We start from the raw sequence: 16750 nt of genomic DNA on the forward strand, positions 1-16750 counted from the left end.
CTGCCTCAGACATGACAAATGCAGTGTTAGTTGTTGTAATAATTAAGCTTGGTTTCTCTTGGAATAAACCGAAGTTTTGGTTTTAGAAATACTGCTATGCTGTTAGTATTAAATCCGTGTCATGGTTGTTTTGAAGCAAAACAGATGAGTATTGCATGGAGTGGTTTTATTATTCAAGTATTCTGAATATTTGAGTAGAAATAAAAATTGAAGGTTTTTCATGGATTTGCAGAAGCATAGAATGGCTTGTGTTGGAAAGGGCCTTAAAGCCCTTCCAGCTCCAACCCCCCTGCTGTGGGCTGTTTGCCCCCACCAGATCAGGCTGCCCAGGGCCCCATCCAGCCTGATCATGAGCACCTTCAGGGATGGGGCACCTACAGCTCTGCACAACCTGTGCCTGTGCCATGGCCTCTGAGCAAAACATTTACACCTAATATCTAATCTCAGTCTTTTCTCTATTAGTTTTAAACCATTTCCCCTTGTCTTAGCACTATCAGGCCATATAAAGTCAGTCCCCTTCCTGCTTATAAGCTCCCTTCAAGTCCTGGAAGGCCATATTGAGGTCTCCCCGCAGCCTTCTCTTCCCCAGGCTGAACACCCCCAGCTCCTCAGCCCATCTCCATAGCAGAGGTGCTGCAGCCCTCGGAGCATCTCCGTGCCCTCCTCTGGCCCCGCTCCAGCAGCTCCACACCCTTCCTGTGCTGGGACCCCAGGCCTGGACTCAGTCCTGCAGGTGGGGCATCATGAGGGCAGAGCAGAGGGGACAGTCCCCTCCCTGCCCGCTGCCAGCCCTCTTGCTGCAGCCCAGGGTGCCGTTGGACCTTCCAGGCCCCAAATGGACACTGCTGCCTCGTGTGCGGCTTTTCATCCAACAGAACCACCAAGTCCTCCATAGCACTGCTCTGAGTGAGATCTTCTTACATCTTTACTCATACCCAGGATTGCCCTGACCCAAATGCAGCACCCTCACTTGGCCCTGTTGAATCTCATGAGGTTCACATGAGCCCACTTTATGTACCCACCCAGGTCCCTTCTGGATGGCATCCCTTTCTTCTGTCCTGTCAACTGCACCACTCAGCTCAGTGCCATCAGCAAACTGATGAGGGTGCACTTAATCCCGCTATGTCATTGATAAAGATGTTGGAGAGCACCTGTCCCAAGACAGACCTCAGCTGGATATAGAGCCATTGACCAAAACTCTCTACAGCCATCCAACCAGTTCTTCATACATCAAGCAGTCTACCCTTCAGACCCATATCTTGACACACTACAGATAAAGATGTGGTGTGGGACCATGTCAAAGGCATTGCACAAATCCAGGTAGAGGATGTCTCTTGCCCTTCTGTTGTCCACTCATGCCATCGCTCCATCACAGAAGGCTGCCCCATGGGTCAAGTGCGTTCTGCCTTTGGTGAAGCCATGCTGGCTGTCTTGGATTACCTGCTCGTCTCTTATGTGCCTTAACATATATCTTCAAGGAAGATCTATTCTATGATCTTCCCAGGCACAGATGTGAAGCTCCGTTGGTCTGTAGTTCCCTGGTTCTTCCTTTCTCCCTTCCTCAAAAATGGGAAGGATGTTTCTCTTTTCCCAGTCACTGAGAACTTTGCCTGACAGCCATGACTTTCCACATATGGAGAGCAGCTTGGCAGCCAAATCAGACACTTCCTTCAGATCTCAGGGGTGCGTATTGTCTGGCCCCATGGACTTGTAAACGTTTAGTCTCATGAGGTGGTCCTGAACTTCCTCCTTGCCTACAGTAGGAGGGATTTCTTTCTCCCAACCTCCTCCTAGAGGTTCAAGGATGCGAGAGACACGGGAAGCCTGACTGCCAGTGAAGACTGACAGAGAACTCAGTGAGTACCTCAGCCTTCTCCATGTTTGTTGAAGCCAGCTCTCCCTTCATGTTTACCAGAGGAGATATGCTCTCCTTTGCCTGTCTCTTCTGACCAATGTATGTGTAGAACCTCTCACCAAGCTCAGTTCCACCTGCACATTGGCTTTCCCTGGTCACATCAGCATCCCTATGTTCTTTCCAGACCAGCCATCCCTGCTTGCACTGCCTGTATATTTCCTGCTCTTCCCTCAGCCTGACCAGCAGGTCCTTCTTCAGCCATGTTGGTAATGATCTTCTCTGTGAGCATCAGGTCTGGTAACACTTCTCCTCTGGTCGATCTGTCTAATGCCTGAACCAGGAGTTTATTGTTGATGGACTCAGGAGTTTCCTGGAGCAGCTTGCTGTGTTGCTTTCCCAGCAGATGCTTGGGTGGCTGAAATCACCCATCAGGATGAGAGCCTGTGAGCGTGACTATTCTGCAGCTGAAGCAAGGAGGCCTCGTCAGCAGGCTCCTCTCATTTTGACAGGCCATGTAGACTCTGAATACCAGATCTCCTTTATTGATCTGGTCCATAATTTCAATCCATAAGCTCAAACTGATTGCGGCTGTTTTCAGAGGCAGCTTCTGGCTATCTATCCGGTTCTTAGCATGGAGGGCAGCTCCCCCCCACCCCTCCTCCTCTGTCCCTCTTACAAAGCTTGCAGCTCTCTGTCATAGTTTTCCAGTTGTGCAATTTGTCCCTCCATGTTTCCTTGATAGCACTTAGCTCACAGTTTTCTAATTGTAGCATGGCTTTCATCTCCTCCTGCTTATTTCCCATGCTGGTATAGGGGCACTTCAGCTGGGCTATCAGCTGCATTATCCTGGAGAAGCTGAATTTTTCTGTTCTATCATGCAGAAGTGCAGCTGCCAATTTATTACTTTTTTCTTCTTTCTTTTTTTGTGGCAATGAATTATATTTAAAAAGTAAAAAATCCTGCACTGCAGATGAGTTTTCTGATTAGTGCATAGGCTCTGCATGTGTTTCTGAAGGAAAACACAATGATGTCAGCCAGGAATTCCTGAAATCTCTTCCCGGAGGTACATGTCCATGGATGGGGGGGAGGATCTACATCTCCATTACTTGGTTTAATCTCTTGCATCACTACAAAATGCTTTCAGGCCATTTCTATACCACTCTCAGTATTAAGCCGTCTAGTTGTTGCACAAGGCCTTAATTTCTATTTGTATGATTAATCTACCAAAAGCTTCTTAAATCAGAGTGTCTTCATCTCCTTCTGCATCAGTGTGAGGTTAGACCAATACAGAATAGTGACAGAGATTGAGCTTGTCTCTTGTTGGGACAGCTTTGGTGATACGGGACTCAGTGACTGTTACCTTTTCCAGATTCATTAGCTTCATGCTTTGTTGTTTCATCCCCTAGAATTCCAACTGCAGTCAAAGTTGCCCTAGTAGCTAAAAAGCATTGGACTTTTCCCTGTTTTTGTGCTGAGATTGTACACACAGGTTTGAGCTGGGAAGCTGGAATGTGAAGCTACAAGATTTATATGTTTCTCTACTCAGTGCTGAAGTTTGTTTTCAAGTTTAACATCCTTTTCTTTGTCACCAGGAACTACCATGTATTTTATTACCTCCTGGCAGGAGCAAGCGAGGAAGAAAGATCAGCATTTCATCTTAAGCAGCCTGAGGAGTATCATTACCTCAACCAGGTGGGATTACTCTACTGGGGGCACTGCCACTATCTTGTCTTTTCCACCACTGATAAGCATCAGTGTGTGCAGTGATAAATATGGGTTGTTTCAGCGCTCTATAGGCAGCGGTCTGTCACTGTAAATTAACCTGCATTGGCAATCTGAACACTTCTTAGTATGAAAAAAATCAGTGTTTCCTGTTTTCTGTCCCCTAAATGGAGTTATGGTAAATAAGCAACAAAAGTCACAAGCCAAACAAGGGAGAAACAGTAATGATCTACCTTTGTATGAATGTTTAGGCATTAACATGAGGCTGCCGAGAAGAAGAAAAGAAAAACATGTGATGCCATTCAGGATGTAGTCCTAATTCTGTCTCTTTATGGCTGTCAGCACAAGCCTTTACGTTTAACAGCACAAAAAGGAAAACATGGAAACCATTGAAAATGTGGGGATTCGGAGGTACTGTGAGGTACTGTCAGTGCCAATTCAATTCAAACTTCAGGAGATCTGATTTACTTCATGCTTCAGATGCAGTTGCGTGCTGATACTTGTAAACAGAGAATTTACTGGGTTTTGCTCAAAAAATACCATTAATGGAGTGGGATGAGATGGAGCAGTACTTAGGTTCTGTTTTAACTGTAATTGAAGTTTTCTTGGCTTGAAATGCAGTGAGCCATAAAGAAAAATGTAACCTGTGAGTTGGAGAGCAACTCACATGCACTGTGCAACTCAAGTAGCCTTTGGTCTTTCTAGAAATCCAATTTAATTCTGTAATATTCTGTAAATCACCCAGGGCTCTTTAAATACGTTTAAAGTGGGCCTTCAAAGCCAAAATACATTGTGCTATTAATGACTGCCACCCACTTGGAGCAGGACTGGGAAATTCGCACAAATGAAGAGGTTTAGGCTCTTGCTCTCTCTTTTCGTGCCTCCTGTGTCCGTGAACAGCGTAGAGGTTGGAGAACATGGTGTGTTCTCTACCACCATCTGTGCTGCAGTTCTGCAGCTCCAAATGCCAGGATAATTTGAATGGAATGTTTTGTCAGATTCACAGATTTTGTTGGGCAATCTGATAGTTCCCTGTTAGCCTAAAACATTGCCTTTAATTATAGTCTTTCCTTTTCAATAATAGTATCTTAGCATTCAGGGTCGTTAATATTTGAATTAAATAATGAAATTATGCTGCTGTAGGCAAGTAGGCTGCAGAAGGATGCAGAGGTTCATCCAGTGGGTGATGGAAGCAGACTCTGGGTTTACCTGACCACAGAGAGCAGTGACGTTCAGGACTTTTAGTGTTCTGATTATAGTAATTTCTCTTCATTTAGTGTTTGTGTTAGACCAGTGAATGCTGACAGCTATGGGATAGTAGCTCCTTGAGGTGAATGCCTGGCTTCCCAACAGTGCAGCTACAGCCTTCCCGTGTCCTGTAGGAAAAGGACAAAAAGGAAAGTAAGGAGGAAGAAGGAAAAGGTAGTAGTGGAAGAATGGGGAGAGAAACTGTGAACATAAAAGGGGAAAGTAGTAAAATGAACCTTGAGCATTCACAGTAACTTCTTCAGTGAGTCCAAGAGAAATCTCAGCCTTGTAAAATAGAAAGAGAACAAACCCAGAAGTGAAGATAATTATGTATCTAAAATTAAATACTAAAATTTAGAGCTCTGCAATACTGAGCCAGACCCCAGTCACTGACCCACTGAGTCTTTGAGTTATTTTGTTTCTCTGGGGTTCCTCAACTCACATTGTCATGCAAAATAAAAGTGTATTTTGCATTGCAGATGAGGAATAATCTGTTCAGGTACTTCAACAAAATGCTCTGTTGATTGTAAGTGCAGAGAGCAGGTTGAAAAAAAAATAGTTTCTCTTTAAAAGCTAATTTTCTTAAAGGATCTGCTAAGTTTTTTTTTCCAGTGACTCGCTGAATGATTTCTGTGCTGTACATTCATATTTATCCATAATGAAATTAGTAATTTGCAGGATCAGATCCTTGTTTTAACGGAATCCACAGCCCCAATGCCATGTCTGTGATCCTCGCAGGAGCGCTGAGTGCTGAGCCTGGATGAGTCCTTTCAGGTCTGATTGGAAAGCAACAGGAAATCAGGAGAGAAGTTTAGTGCTTTCACTGATCTGCAACTTGTGTCTGGAGCAAAAGTTGAGAGCAGAAACAGAAATCAGTGCAACTCTGCATAAACAGCTCTTTGGCTGTAGGTAAAGGAGAGGTTTTTCTAACCATGGAGGTCCAATTCGCTTCAATTCATTTAGCTTAGAGCTTGGGAAATCCTCACTTGAAAACACTACACAGAAATCACAGCATCGTAGATGTGAAATAATTATCAATCTAACTTAATGCTGATAAAATAGATCAGGAATGACTATGCAGAATAACAGTTCTTTTACTTGGGAGGTTGACATCACTTCCCTTTCTGAAGAGCTGGTGGTGGGAGTCGTGTTGGGTCCGAATGCTACTTACCTGGGTCTGCCTTGCTTTCAGATGACAAAGAAACCCCTCAGACAGAGCTGGGATGAGTATTGCTATGACTCTGAGCCGGTCAGTACAAGTACCTGCATCCTTGGGGCTGTGCAGGGCTGCTCCTCTTGCTCACTTTTTGACATGGGCAGAGATGAATGTTAATCTGTTGCTGATTCTCTCCCCTGCCTTGCATTAGTGTTGCTTATGTGTTAGCTGGTGACTATACAGATACCTGTTCTGTTATCCTTTTTTGCTTATTTCTGTCTGGAAAGCCTCAGCAGTTTGGTCTGGATATGGTCGTCTAGTTTTTGCAAACAGTAGCTCCTTCTTGATATACAGTACACACTGTTTTGCGTAAATTGGCTACTACAGAGTAATTTGTGAGGCAGCAGCTTTGTGAAAATTGAAATGGCTGCCTGATAAAACTGCAAATCAGGCTCTGGAAGTGCTAATAGCTGGCTTGTTTTGCATCAGCTCATTGTGGCTGTAGCAGTGTATCTGCTGTCCAACTTCCAAGAAAAAAAGAAGACAAAACCAAACCTGCCCTTTCAGCCCTCTGAGAGACAATCACATCCTCCTATTGCTCAGAATGCAAATATTCTTCCTCCAAAAATAGCTCTGCTGTCCTTTCCAAATGGATCTATCCAAGAAAGAGTCTGTGTTGCTCAGCCCCTTCCCCAGCTCCTTTGCAAGCAAGACAGGGGCTGTGGCTTTGATCAGTGGTGTGCTTTGGGTTGGCGTGGCCTGCAGATGTGTCCCTGTGATGCTCTGTGTTGGTTTGTCTTGCACCACAAAGCATGTTTCCAGCCAGCTGCATGTTGTCCCAGCTAATTCTGCCATGCATGTAATGGTTGCTGCACCCAGCTAAGACATCTGGAAGGTGAGGTGATGTGGAAAGGAGCTGTTGTTTTCTGTGGCTTTATAGGCATTGTATTAACAAGGCTTCAACTGCAAACCTGTGTTATAAGAGGAGAGGGAGGGAGTCCAGCCTCTCCGAGCTTAAGAGCATCAGATATTGTATTGGCATTCTCACGAGGTCTTATGAGTCATAGAGCTGCTCCCCTCTGTGCCTCAGGACACTGTAATGAGTTGCAAAGACTTGAATTGCTTTCGGAGTGGGTTAGGATGATCAACTGGAGAAGTGCCAGGAAAACCAAACCCTGGTTTGTTTCCTTATTTTGCATAGCAAAACCATATGTCCATACAATTGGGCTGTCTGTCTGGTGTTTTATTTTGCTCAGGGTTGTTTTCTGCACTGGTCATGGTAGACCACATCCTGGCTTTTGGGATAATTTACTCTTAAGCATTCTCTGGCCTTTTTCCTCCATGAGGTGACAACAAAGGCAATGGGATCTACCTTATGCACACCTCCAGTTTTTAATGGAACCCCATTATATCTTTGAGCTTTTCCCAGAAGTCCATGGATTGCTGCAATTGACTGCTAGTAAGAAGGGGACTCATTGCTCTAAAATCAGTGAAACTCTGTAAAATACATATATACACCTTAAAATACATATTATTTATACATAAATGCTTTACATGTATATATATATACATGAATGTATGTATATAAAATCCATTAGGAAACAATACGTAGCACAGAACTGAAACACTATGGAGTGCATCTGCTCTTAAGTAGATAATTTGCAAAAAGCTTTTCCATGCAAACTAATGACTTTGGCAATTGTTATGTAAATTGTTCGTTAAATGCCTTTGGCATGGATTGCACTGCTTGTGAATCAGCTGCGGTATTTCACTGTTGCCCTGTGAATTATTCTGTTAGAACAATGCCACAAAATGAGATGGGTTCCTGGAATGTGGATGGCCAGTCACAGTGGCACTTGTCATCCCTTTAAAAAGTTTTTAATAAGCTTTTTTTGAAGAATTTGTGGATGCATTTTTTGTTCTGCAGGACTCCAGGTCCTGCCTTGGTGGGTGTGAAAACTTCTCCAGTTACCCGCAGCATGTTGGTGAGGACTGGGGATGCCAGTCAGCCCACATCTGGGTTGTCCTACTGCTTAATAGTCGGTCATAGTGCAGTGGACTAACTTGTAGAAAGTCTCCATTTAAGTGCTAGTAAATATTTTGAGGTTTAAGACAGCATTTACATTGTATGATGGGCAGTAGCATAATTTTGAATTGGAGACTGGGAATGTTTAAAGGAAAAAGTATAAAATCTGAGCTATGAATAATGAGTAATCCATAGGGGACCCAATGTCAGTCAAAGAATGCATGAGGTCCTTGGCATTACTCGTTTATTTACTTGTTTAAGGAAGATTAGTTTAACTGTGTTTCCTAAGTATTGGGAAGAGCCTGGCTAACTAAAGCATTCAGCTGTGATGTGTTAAGTGCTGGGAGACTGAAGGAGTAGTGGATTCAAACTCCCTATAAAAACATGCTGATATTTTAATAAAGTTCATGAAAAAGATGTGGAACTTTCCTGTTCTTATGCAGCATTTCATTCACCAATTACATAGAATTACATACGTTTATTATTATTTTTGGAAGTATTTTGAAACAGAATTCTTCCTATTTACTTAAAGGAGCTCATAATGGTCCAGGAGCTCATGTGGAATAAACTGCCTGGAAACGTGCACATTGTTGTTAATTCATGGCCTTTCTGCGTGCTTGTTGTCCATAATTCTTGCCAAATAGTTATCACATTTACAATTGCACTTTGGTTTGCTTGTAGGCAGACTGTTGGGAAGCTGATTTTCCTAGACAACTTCAGGTTGTGCATTCTTTCCAGTACTGAAGAAGAAATGTTCTGCCTTGCCTCTAGAGCTAACCGTGGATTTTTATTGCATTGCGTATACACTTCTTGCTCTATCTGCTATGGTGCTGTGAATTCCCTCTTGCTCTGGAGCAGGGTTCAGAGAGGTATCCAGGGGGCTGGGTGTCAGGGTCAATTAACCACTGTTATTCTCCATCCACATTAGTGAGGCCTCCTGCGTATCTCATTTCCCAGTGCCAGATTGGAAATGTTCTCATTGCTGATAAAAGCATGGAGATCCTGGGATGATATTTATGAAGTGCTGACTTGGCCATCTGGACCTGTTCTGGCCTCAGTTGCAGGGCTTAATTTTTCCCTTTGAACCCAGCAGGATTGCTTTTCCGTTGAAGGGGAGGACTTGAAGCACGACTTTGAGCGCCTACAGCTAGCCATGGAGATGGTGGGCTTCCTTCCCAAGACTCGCAGACAGTGAGTTTATTTTCCATGTTAACAGTTAGGAGATTACATTACGGCATTGTATTAATACCATGTATGTTATATAGTTATGTAATAGTAATATATCGCATAAAAATGATCCCTGTAATCGGTGAGGTAAGCTACACGATTTCTGCTGACGTAACTGAATAACCTTTCAGTCTGGTGAGAAGGGTCGATGACACACTGACTGTTCATACAATAAAGGAATAATCACGGTGGCAAGATGTAAGCAAAATACTTCATTAGTATTACCAAGATCTCTATGAATATTGGCAAAAAGTTGGCATCTGGATTTGAGCTATTCAGAACAGTCATACTCTGCGTGTAATAAATCCAGACCATAGTAATATCAGAAAGCCAGTCATCATATCTAATCCTTGTCCACCCAATTGCTAGTTTTTAGACTCACTTCCAGCAGCCCTTCATTCACCAATGCAGTGCAAATGATGGTTGAAAACTTGGGCTTCTCAGTTGGATTGCAACGCTGTCTTCTGCCAATTGCAAGGAATTACATGCTTTACATCCTTGACTAAACCACAAAGTAATTCCCGCATTGACTGGCTCCATTGTTCCAAAGACTTGAGCAGGTTTGAGTGAACTTGACAAATATGTTACTAAGGTTAGAAACAGGCTCAGAAAAAATACATATTGATAAATGGTCTTCAAGGGAGTATTGTATTTGACACCGTAAGCGTTGCTGAAGGTCAAATCAGTAGCTGAAACACAGTGAGAAATCTGGTGCTTTCTGAGTAAAATTGTCCAGACAATAATTTAATGAACCTGGTTACTTTTTCTGAGATCCGGGAGGTTTGTGTAGGAACAGGGAATTTTTGCTTTGTGCTAATGGCATTTGAAAACCTATTATTCATCATGTAGAGGAGATGACATTTAAGCTACATCTACCATTACCTCCTGCTCTTTTAAGCATGGATTTTCTTTCTTTTTAACAAGTTTCTGAGCCAGCAGTTAGAAATCCTTTACAGTGAAACATTATCTTGCTTTCTGCTCCAGTAAGAGCTTGTTTCACCTACCTGAGAACCTTCTTCATAAGCTCATACATTATTCCAAGCATTAACAAATGATGAAGTCAATGCTGCATTCTCTCTATGCTATTCCACACATATAGATAAACCCAAGGGTGCACACTTTTACTGTCACTCTGTTAAATACATCAGTATATGCCCTTATTTTTCACATCTGCTTTGCATCAAATGCATGTTGGCATTCTTCTGAAAGCATCCTGGTGTGTTACTGCTCCCTGAACTGATGCCACTGCATCCCACTTGGGACAGATGCAGCAGTAGCAAGGAGGGCAGTGCAGAACTAAATTGCTTCCTGTGTTCTGCCCTGGGCGACTCATTACACCACAGGAATCAAGTTGTGGTGATGGGTTTTCTAAAGCCTGTGTGCAGTGCAGGGTTGTGTACAGTGAGGTCATTTAATTGGCAGAGGAAAGCAGTGGGTAAGAGTCTGGGCTGAACAGAGTAGGATATCCATGTAAATTCAGGATTGTGATTTACTGCATGATAACTTTTATTGTTCACCCAGAGGGTGGTGACAAACTGGAACAGGTTGCTCAAGGAGGCTGTGGATGCCCCATCCCTGCAGGCATTCAAGGCCAGGCTGGATGTGGCTCTGGGCAGCCTGGTCTGCTGGTTGGTGACCCTGCACACAGCAGAGGGTTGGGACTGGATGAGCACTGTGGGCCTTTTCAACCCAGGCCATTCTATGACTCTATGATTCTATGATAACAAAGGACAGGCTCAGAGAGGTGATGCTGTGTTGTCCAGGCAGGCTGGTGGTGTGGTGAGGAATCAAATGCAATTTCAATGCTTGTTAGGTCCCCAGAGGGACAATAAAGTACGTAGCTGATGTCGGCTGTGATTTATCCTGGATTTCATTCTTTTTCTTGTTATATGGGCTGTCATTTTGTAACCGTGGGTTTGATTATGTTGAACTTCAGGCTGAGAAGCAGGTGACCTGAATTATCTGCTCAAGTCCAAGAAAATCACTGTGGAATTCTTTTCAAAAAGGCTGAATCAATGCAAGTTTGGTACTTGACTAAATGGGAAAAAAAAAAAGTAATAATGAAGTGAGTGCTTGTTTTAAGCCCCATTTTTGAGAAACTCTTGGCATAAGAGAGGAGAATAGAAAATTAGAGGAATAAGTCAAATAGAAGGGTGGCATTTGGATGTCTGGAGGTCGAGGGGACTGTAGAAAGGGCAGGATATGAAGTACTGTAAGACATGTACTGAGAACAGTCTTTGAATGAGTTTTCATCACCTTTCAGTGTTCGTGGTGATGGTGGGATCCTGATCAATACCTGACAAAGGTTTGCAGCCAGGTTTCACACTGAGCGTACTGTTTGCTGTTGGATGTAAGGAAGAACAGACAAACCCACACAATGAAAATGAGATCTGTCTTTTTTCCTTAGAATTTTTTCTCTCCTGTCTGCAATCCTGCATCTGGGTAACATCCGTTACAAAAAGAAGACCTATCGCGATGACTCCATCGATATTTGTAACCCTGAAATACTGCCCATCGTGTCAGACCTGCTGGAGGTAAGCCTTTGCTTTCTGTCCTGTAGCTCTGACAGCTAATGAGCTGCCTTTATTTTTATTTCTAGTTTCACTGAAGGGCAGATTGACTTACGTTTATGTAGGCTGTTCATGTTCTCCTGCAAGAGGTTATGAAGACTTCTTTTTATGAGGCTTTTAATGTAAAGATTTTTACATGGTTATACTTGTATAACTGACTGAAAATAGTGTTTCTGTGATTAAAACTTGAAAGACTACAAACAATGGGACTAAAGCCTGCCATTCCTTGTGGTATTTTCTTCAGTTGCCAGCCATTAGCTCCCACACCAGAATTCCCCAATGCTCCTGAAATCTGTTGCAGTAGTTGTACAAGAAACTACTCAAGGAATCCTAAGACAATCAGTCCACTCTACTGTTCCAGGTAGTGGCAGTAGCAGGTTCTGATTGACCCGCTGTCTTTCATTGTCTGATGTTCCTCTGTCAGCATCTACAGAGGTTGTGGTGGATGTGCTGCTGGATGCATTTCACTCTGTTCCCTTTGGTACTTGTTTTTGGACTTGCATTTATCTAGTTCTGGTTTGAACCTGTTGATGCCATCTGCTGTTTTACTGTGTAAGAGCCTGAACAGAAAGTGCTTTGTCCTCTCTGGGTGGCCACTGTGCCAGTGTCACTTGGGACAGGTGTCAGTGATTTGGCACACCTCACCTGACTGATTCCCATCGTATCCAATCTTGCTGGAACAGAGGAGCATGCTCCATGGGCCCAGCTGCCTTAGGTTTCCTACATCCCTCTGAAAAGTCACTGGATGGTGTGGAAAGTTCACTTGTATTTTTCTGCCAGAAGATAATTTGTTGTCGTTCCGTGTACACACGGTGCTCTCTCATTCCTTCCCTCCAGCAGCTGTTGTGCTGCCATACTCCTTGAATTCAGGGGTTGACGCGCACAGATTTTCGTAGCATTTTGTTAATGTTCTGAATTTAGGGAGGGGAAAGCTTCTGTAAAATACGGGTATAAGCAGCTGGATGCTCTTTGCATCTTGGACTTGCAGACTGCAGAAATAAACAGGATGAAAATGTGAGTTTGGGTAGAACGTTGTTGATCTGACCCTGTTAAAAACGGCTGTGTTGCAGTTGCAGCAGGAATGCCAGGTCATTTGAGAAGTAATCACTTCTAAAGAAAGCTGTGAATGAGAGAGCGACTTGGAGATCTGAAAGAGTTCCAGGCTCTGGGTTTTTGCCCTAGCTTTCTTCTGCAAACAAATTCTTCTGCAACATCTGTATGCTATAAGGTAGTGGGATGTTATTTGCACACGCATATGTGAAATCATGCATCAGTTGAGCCAGATGGATCCGATGGTGGCTTTGTGCCATGCACCGGGGCAGCACCGGCATGGGTACCCTGTTCACTTGTAGGTATGTACAGTATGTAGAGGGAAAAAAATAAATAAATGAATACATATTTTAACGTTTTGCAAAAACACTAGAAGCTGGTGTAGCTGAGCGAAACAATCTTCTGTTGCTCTCATTAAGTCTTCTGCAAGCTAACTGATCATACACGGCACCAAAAGCTTATTCATCAGGCATCAGCAGTGCAGATATATCAGGTAGGATTTGTAGGAGGCGTTGCTGTGTTTGGGTAAATGGTGTTGCTTGTTCTTAAGATTGCATTTCTTTGGTTATTTCCCTGTGGAAGTGCAGATGTTGCCTACGAGTGTGAACTTTCCGGTAGACCCACTCCCCGTTCAGATGAAACACAGAAAGTGCGTTTTCAGGAGAGGCCTGATTTCTGTTTCTGAAATGCTCACCCGCTGCAGACTTCAATATCTCTTTTGCCATGTTAATTCAGTTCTGACCACAGGGAGAACTGAAGGGTTCAGACAGATGAATCGCTACAGGACAGCCATCGCACCTACCTACTTAGCACTTCCCAAACTGAGTGGAATCTTGTTATCCAGACACCAGAAACCTCAGTTGAAGCAATTTGACATCTTGTATTGTGTCTCATTTGGGTAATTATTTTGTTACTCTTTGTGTGTGTGATCACTGAAAATACACAGTTATTCTTTTTGTGAGTTACTGTAAAGATCTAAAACGTTGCTAATTCCTTCTCCACATCTTGGCATTACTTACCAAGACTGAAAAATCATCTCAATGAAACTCATACTTGCTGACAAATACTTGAATTTCTTTCCATGAAGCCATTGGCTGCTCAGCAGGGCAGTGTGGAGTGTAGAAGAGGATGCAGCTATCCCTCCTGTGGTCTGATACTTACAAGCAAGAAATCTGGGGCTGTTATGGTTTGCTCTTTTTTTTTTCCTTGGATGTCTTGCTGGATTTGTTCATTCAGGGATTTGACTCAGAAAAGAGAAGGAAAAAAATCTTCTTGGGTTTGGAAGAGGGGCAGCTGAATGGGCTGCATCTGAGAGCTGCCGAGAAGAAGAGATCAGGGACCCACATGTACAGCACCAAGGGAGTGCTTGCCTTCCTGAGGGAAAGGAGCAGCCAGCCTGGCTGAAGTGAAAGAAGTGAGCGAAATTAGGCATGTTTTCCCTCTCCAAAGGGGATGTCTGGCCCAAAGTATCATGAACTCGCTGCTTTACATTGGGAAGAGTGGAGCCTTTGAGCCTCTGAGGACAAATCTGGGGGAGTTTCAATAGTCGGTGCAAGAGCCCTGAGTGACTTTTCATTTCACTGCGATACTCAGCCATCGTTTGTATGGAGAGATTTGTCTCCCTGTGAAATGAAGCTGACATGTGGATTTTTTGAAGAAATCAGGAAGGAGACGATGACCTGAGATGGATTTTATTCTTCTTTAATGCTGACAGCCCCTTCTAATACTCTTTTAGTTTATTAAAACATCCAGACCGGCGTTTGTTGAAAAAGCAAACTGCAGTGTAGGATTTTGGCCAGCCTCTGTGGATCATTGTTTCATTTACTGTAAGACCTCGATTCCTTTTCTCAAGAATAGACATAGCGTGTGGATTATGTGAGGCTTTTGGCAGGTTTTTCTCGGCCTTTATTTAAACTCTGCTGAAATACGGCGCTGTGGCGTGATGTCAGTGCTGCCTGATGGATCCAGCAGACCTGGAAGGCTCTGCAGGCAGTGAAATTATGGCAGGCAGAAGGGAGAGATCCTCCTCAGAAACCAAGGATTGTGTAAAACCCTCCTGGGGAAAAACCTGGAAGCTCTCCTTCATGGGGCTTACTATATCCATCTCAGCAGGACAAACTGAAAAATCCTCCCACCCCTCCACGTGGATGTGGAACTGCAGGGTTTTGTGTCTGGATGTGGAACTCATCCCTGAGCCTGTTTCAGCTCAAGGAGCTGTTTGTTCAGAGCTTGAAGCTGAGCTGAAGCTTTGGGTGCAGGTCAGCAGGGATCCGTGCTTTTATTAAACTGCAGGGGTACATTTGTGACTTCCTAGGCGTGATTAACCAAAATTGTCTCCTAGAAATGATCTGCTGCCAGCTCACCATAAAGGAGACTATTTTTTCCATTGGAAGAGCAGGAATACTGTTGTGTGTGTTTACTAATGGCGGAAATTATTTCCATGGCAAGTATCCAGTAGGGAAGGCAAGTTTTGTCTTTGCAGTTTTACATCCAGTTGTTAGGCTTAGATAACCAGCCTCAGTGCAGACAGTGGTAAGTGAAAGTTATGAACTGACCAAAGTTTTGCCGTGTCTCTTTTGCATTGACCATGTTGGCTCTTGCAGCCAGCATCCACAGGAAACTGCTGAAGCTTGTTTTCTACCAAAAAATGATCTGTCAGCCCAGAGAAATCCCTCAGACAGCGTGCTCCGTGTGTGATGAGCATCTCAGCAAGATGCTCCCCCCCAGCTAGGTGGGGGGAGAGGGAGCTCCAGCCTTCCCTTCTGCATCTGCTCTCAGTTTGAATTTTGGGTGTGCAGCTCTGAGCCGGGACTCCAGTCAGGTAACTTAGTTTGCTTTTAAGCAAAAGAAAGCCAGAATCAAAAATTCATTCCTTGTTCAAGAAGAAAGTGGCAGTGCCTAAATTTAATTTCTCTTATTCCATACCGAGGAGCTTTTTAATAAGCTCTAAACATCGCAGTCCAGTTCTCAAATATAGAAGCAGGTAGTCTCCTGTGGACATCGTGAGTCAAATACCTTCATGCTGTGACCTTCAGTTAAAATTTGGATAGCTCAGCTGTGCTCATCATCTCACTTGCTGGCTTTCTGCAGTGATGAAGCAAGCAAACCAAGCTCTGCTGGGTGTTAGCTGTGGGAAGATCTTCAGGATCATCTTCTGGAGCTGAATGTCCCATCCTTGCCAAATGTGTTTTTGTATGGAGAGATCCCTGCAGATGTGCACGCAGCAGGCACGGGGCAGAGGAAGCACATCTGCAGGTCTCATCCAGTGAGAGAGTACGGGGAAGAGAAAGTTCTGGAGAGCAGCAGCAGGCAGATGGCAGGGGGAAGGGTGCGGGTAGCTGTGCAAACCATTTAAAACCGTTAGCTGACAAATCCAGAACTTGGAAGTGCTTAGACTGTTTAGTCTGGGCACCAAGAATATTGCATTGGCCTGTTTTCATTTGTAACCATCTGATAGCCTTTTACCTACTGCTTCTTTTTCAGTTTAAAAACTGCCAGCCTGCAGGCTCAGGGTTTGCAGCAGTCCCACCTCGCTCCTACTTCAACTCATTCGGATGAGGCAAAATTCACTTTTGTTTTGGGCTTTGCAATCGAGGGATGTCAGCTGATGTCCTGCAGCAGCAGTGAGCTGCTGAAAAATTGCCCACGTGTGGCTTTTAGCTGCCTGCTTGAGCCAGCAAATGGGTTCTGTAGCTGCTGCTAGCAGCTCGTGCACCCTGTGCTGTCTGCAAGTCAAAGCCCCAACTCCTGCCTCAAAGGTGATCACCAAGGCAAAGAGTTCCTTGTTTGACATTGGAATTTCATAAGGAGGAGTAAACATCTCCAGGTATTTAGGTCTTACTCTTGTATAACATCTTCTATTTTGGTAAAGAAGGAACACTGGGATTTCTCCAAAA

General features: G+C 43.8%; 1 protein-coding gene across 7 annotated transcripts in view; it reads left to right on the forward strand.

Annotated features, from left to right (window-relative positions):
- The window catches only part of MYO9A (myosin IXA), a 165028-nt gene that overhangs the window by 58817 nt on the left and 89461 nt on the right, over window positions 1-16750 (forward strand). For all 7 annotated transcript variants that reach the window (XM_072345934.1, XM_072345937.1, XM_072345939.1 and 4 more), the window contains exons 5-8: window positions 3448-3547; window positions 6018-6074; window positions 9101-9198; window positions 11642-11768. In XM_072345934.1, the coding sequence (XP_072202035.1) occupies window positions 3448-3547; window positions 6018-6074; window positions 9101-9198; window positions 11642-11768 (382 nt within the window). The remainder of the gene's footprint in view (window positions 1-3447; window positions 3548-6017; window positions 6075-9100; window positions 9199-11641; window positions 11769-16750) is intronic.

This window comes from Excalfactoria chinensis, chromosome 10, assembly GCF_039878825.1.
Source record: "Excalfactoria chinensis isolate bCotChi1 chromosome 10, bCotChi1.hap2, whole genome shotgun sequence".
Taxonomy (NCBI): Eukaryota; Metazoa; Chordata; class Aves; order Galliformes; family Phasianidae; genus Excalfactoria; species Excalfactoria chinensis.